The 5,000-nt window shown below is 45.9% G+C and overlaps 1 protein-coding gene across 2 annotated transcripts in view; it reads left to right on the plus strand.

Annotated features, from left to right (window-relative positions):
* The window catches only part of LOC113827494 (zinc finger protein 271-like), an 11,346-nt gene extending 9,835 nt beyond the window's left edge, over positions 1–1,511 (plus strand). The window contains exon 2 of one of the 2 annotated variants that reach the window (XM_070120503.1): positions 1–1,508. This exon is cut by the window's left edge and continues 936 nt beyond it. In XM_070120503.1, coding sequence (XP_069976604.1) covers positions 1–295 — 295 coding nt within the window. In that variant the 3' untranslated portion in view covers positions 296–1,508. The other variant, XM_070120505.1, reaches the window with a different exon arrangement.
* The last annotated feature ends 3,489 nt before the right edge of the window (positions 1,512–5,000 follow it).

The raw sequence follows: 5,000 nt of genomic DNA on the forward strand, positions 1-5,000 counted from the left end.
TCTAGTAACACACATGAGAGTACACACAAAGGAGAAGCCATACAGCTGTGAGATTTGCAATAAAGACTTCTCACAGAAAAGTGGTTTGGTAAAGCACAAGAGAGTTCATACAAAGGAGAAGCCATATAGATGTGAGACTTGCAGTAGAGCCTTCTCGGATAAATATAACTTAAGCCAACACATTAGAGTTCATACAAAGGAGAAGCCATACAAATGTGGGAGTTGCAGTAAAGCCTTTGCACAGAATAGGTCCCGAGTGATGCACATGAGATTGCATACAAAAGAAAAGCCATAATGCAGTGTGATTTTCAGTGCCTCATATAATAATTTTCTTGTGCAACACATGAGTACATACAGAGGATAATCCATACAGCTCTAATATTCGCAATAAGACCTCACAGTATAGTTCCCAAGTGATATTCATGAGAGTATATACAAAAGCACTACAGTTGTGAGATTTGCAATAAAACTTTAAGACAATCTAGTACGACACAAGAGAGTGTGAGCATGCAGTGTAGAAACCACATAAGGATTCTCTCTGAAAGATAAATACTTTAGTGTTAGTAAATGTGACAGGCCTAACATTTGTAAGGCACATGTTAGGCCTGTGTTAGACCTTCACTCAAAAAATTATTATTGAATTGCACATGAAAATCTAGAAAAAAAAATCTGCAAGGGAGATTCTTCCTCTTGTCATTATCAGGAGAGATACGTCATAGATTTTAAGGTTCTCTTTTAATGATTTATGTTGTATATATTACTCTGGACGTATAGTTTTGTCATGTTTCATCAAGCTTTATGTATTATCACCTGTATTTTAGTCTCCATGGACTTTTTATCCATATGCACATATACCTGTTGTCTTTTAGATCGACAAGTGAAAGAAAGTGGACTCTAATAAAATCCACACGCGTAAACATATATATTTGCATCTTTGTATCTATTCATTTTTGTATGCATCTTTTATGATATCTGTTCAACCTCTATCACTGTTTCAATGCCATAAGGAAGCATAAGAGTATCTTCAAAAAAAGGCATCAATGGAGTTGAATGTCTCTACACTGCAAGAGTTTTATTTAAAGTATTTTCTTATATCTCTAGATCGACATGTGTATCTCTGACGCAGATATAATTCAATAACTGCTACTTATACAGTTGGAAATAATGTATCTCTGTATCTTAATTAAACATCTGTATCTTAATTAAATACAGATACAGTGCCTTGTATCTCTGACGAAGATATAATTCAATAACTGCTAATTATGACTGATCAAACTGCTCTGCTCAAATATGCTCATGTGCTAACTGTGGTGATTACAATATTTTACAATAATGCAACAATGTATTTAACAGGGATTTATTTATTTATTTATTATTTACAATATTTTACAATAATGCTATGATGTATTTTACAGAGATTTATTTATTTATTTATTATTTGCAATATTTTGCAATAATGCTATGGTGTATTTTACTTATTTATATATTATTTACAATATTTTACAATAATGCTTCAATGTATTTTACTGGGATTTATTTATGTATTTATTCATTATTTACAATATTTTACAATAATGCTACGATGTATTTTACAGAGATTATATAAAATAAATAAATAAAATAAGTAAAATAATAGATAGAATAAAATAAGTGAAATAAATAAGTAAAATAAAAAAATAAAATAAAATAAGTAAAATAGATTAATCAAATAGAATAAGTAAGATAAATAAATGAAAAATAAATAATAAAGTAAAAAATAATTGATTATTTATTTTATAAATATTTTATATAAAATTACTACCAAGGTGTTCTTACATCTCCAGTTTCTCATCCTCATCCCACTTCTACTCCCTCTCTACTCTACTCTCTACTCCCTCTTTACTCTACTCTCTACTCCCTCTTTACTCTACTCTCTACTCCCTCTTTACTCCAGTCCCTACTCCCTCTCTACTCTACTCTCTACTCCCTGTTTACTCTACTCTCTACTCCCTCTCTACTCTACTCTCTACTCCCTCTCTACTCTACTCTCTACTCCCTCTCTACTCTGCTCTCTACTCCCTCTCTACTCTGCTCTTTACTCCCTCTCTACTCTGCTCTCTACTCTCTCTCTACTCTACTCTCTACTCCCTCTTTACTCTACTCTCTACTCCCTCTCTACTCTCCTCTCTACTCCCTCTCTACTCTACTCTCTACTCCCTCTTTACTCTACTCTCTACTCCCTCTCTACTGCCTCTCTACTCTACTCTCTACTCCCTCTCTACTCTACTCTCTATTCCCTCTCTACTCTACTCTCTACTCCCTCTCTACTCTACTCTCTACTCTACTCTCTACTCCCTCTCTACTCTGCTCTTTACTCCCTCTCTACTCTACTCCCTACTCCCTCTCTACTCTACTCTCTATTCCCTCTCTACTCTACTCTCTACTCCCTCTCTACTCTACTCTCTACTCCCTCTCTACTCTACTCTCTACTCCCTCTCTACTCTACTCTCTACTCCCTCTCTACTCTACTCTCTACTCCCTCTCTACTCTACTCTCTACTCCCTCTCAACTCTGCTCTCTACTCCCTCTCTACTCTACTCTCTACTCCCTCTCTACTCTGCTCTTTACTCCCTCTCTACTCTGCTCTCTACTCCCTCTCTACTCTGCTCTCTACTCTCTCTCTACTCTACTCTCTACTCCCTCTCTACTCTGCTCTTTACTCCCTCTCTACTCTACTCTCTATTCCCTCTCTACTCTACTCTCTACTCCCTCTCTACTCTACTCTCTACTCTACTCTCTACTCCCTCTCTACTCTACTCTCTACTCCCTCTCTACTCTACTCTCTACTCCCTCTCTACTCTACTCTCTACTCCCTCTCAACTCTGCTCTCTACTCCCTCTCTACTCTACTCTCTACTCCCTCTCTACTCTACTCTCTACTCCCTCTCTACTCTACTCTCTACTCCCTCTCTACTCTGCTCTCTACTCCCTCTCTACTCTGCTCTTTACTCCCTCTCTACTCTGCTCTCTACTCCCTCTCTACTCTGCTCTTTACTCCCTCTCTACTCTACTCCCTACTCCCTCTCTACTTTACTCTCTACTGCCTCTCTACTCTACTCTCTATTCCCTCTCTACTCTACTCTCTACTCTACTCTCTACTCCCTCTCTATTCTACTCTCAACTCCCACTCTACTCTGCTCTCAACTCCCTTTCTACTCTACTCTCTACTCCCTCTCTACTCTACTCTTTACTCTACTCCCTACTCCACTCCCTACTCCCTCTCTACTCTACTCTCTACTCCCTCTCTTCTCTACTCTCTACTCCCTCTCTACTCTACTCTCTACTCTTCTCTCTACTCCCTCTCTACTCTACTCTCTATTCCCTCTCTACTCTGCTCTTTACTCCCTCTCTACTCTACTCTTTACTCCCTCTCTACTCTACTCGCTACTCCCTCTCTACTCCTTTGCTATTCTGAATCCAGTCAATCTCCACTATTCAAGGCACTCCAGTGTCTCCCTTTCTGGCACCTACTCTTCCTTCTCTCCCTATTCCCTTCTTATGCCTCCGTCTTCCCTCCTCCTGCCTCCCTCTTCCCTCCTCCTGCCTCCTTCTTCCCTCCTCCTGCCTCCCTCTTCCCTCCTCCTGCCTCCTTCTTCCCTCCTCCTGCCTCCCTCTTCCCTCCTCCTGCCTCCCTCTTCCCTCCTCCTGCCTCCCTCTTCCCTCCTTCTGCCTCCCTCTTCCCTCCTCCTGCCTCCCTCTTCCCTCCTTCTGCCTCCCTCTTCCCTCCTTCTGCCTCCCTCTTCCCTTCTTCTGCCTCCCTCTTCCCTCCTCCTGCCTCCCTCTTCCCTCCTCCTGCCTCCCTCTTCCCTCTTCCTGCCTCCCTCTTCCCTCCTCCTGCCTCCCTCTTCCCTCCTCCTGCCTCCCTCTTCCCTCCTCCTGCCTCCCTCTTCCCTCCTCCTGCCTCCCTCTTCCCTCCTCCTGCCTCCCTCTTCCCTCCTTCTGCCTCCCTCTTCCCTCCTCCTGCCTCCCTCTTCCCTCCTCCTGCCTCCCTCTTCCCTCCTCCCTCCTCCCTCTTCCCTCCTCCTGCCTCCCTCTTCCCTCCTTCTGCCTTCCTCTTCCCTCTGTCTGCCTCCCTCTTCCCTCCTCCTGCCTCCCTCTTCCCTCCTTCTGCCTCCCTCTTCCCTCCTCCTGCCTCCCTCTTCCCTCCTCCTGCCTCCCTCTTCCCTCCTCCTGCCTCCCTCTTCCCTTTCTCCTGCCTCCCTCTTCCCTCCTCCTGCCTCCCTCTTCCCTCCTCCTGCCTCCCTCTTCCCTCCTCCTGCCTCCCTCTTCCCTCCTCCTGCCTCCTCCTTTCCCACCTCCTGCTTCTCTCTTCCCTCCTCCTGCCTCCCTCTTCCCTCCTCCTGCCTCCCTCTTCCCTCCTCCTGCCTCCCTCTTCCCTCCTCCTGCCTCCCACTTCCCTCCTTCTGCCTCCCTCTTCCCTCCTCCTGCCTCCCTCTTTCCTCCTCCTGCCTCCCTCTTTCCTCCTCCTGCCTCCCTCTTCCCTCCTCCTGCCTCCCTCTTTCCTCCTCCTGCCTCCCTCTTCCCTCCTCCTGCCTCCCTCTTTCCTCCTCCTGCCTCCCTCTTCCCTCCTCCTGCCTCCCTCTTCCCTCCTCCTGCCTCCCTCTTCCCTCCTTCTGCCTCCCTCTTCCCTCCTCCTGCCTCCCTCTTCCCTCCTCCTGCCTCCCTCTTCCCTCCTCCTGCCTCCCTCTTCCCTCCTTCTGCCTTCCTCTTCCCTCCGTCTGCCTCCCTCTTCCCTTTCTCCTGCCTCCCTCTTCCCTCCTTCTGCCTCCCTCTTCCCTCCTCCTGCCTCCCTCTTCCCCCCTCCTGCCTCCCTCTTCCCTCCTCCTGCCTCCCTCTTCCCCCCTCCTGCCTCCCTCTTCCCTCCTCCTGCCTCCCTCTTCCCTCCTCCTGCCTCCCTCTTCCCTCCTCCTGCCTCCCTCTTCCCTCCTTCTGCCTCCCTCTTCCCTCCTCCTGCCTCCTTCT

The sequence above is a fragment of the Penaeus vannamei genome, unplaced genomic scaffold (genome assembly GCF_042767895.1).
Source record: "Penaeus vannamei isolate JL-2024 unplaced genomic scaffold, ASM4276789v1 unanchor5364, whole genome shotgun sequence".
Taxonomy (NCBI): Eukaryota; Metazoa; Arthropoda; class Malacostraca; order Decapoda; family Penaeidae; genus Penaeus; species Penaeus vannamei.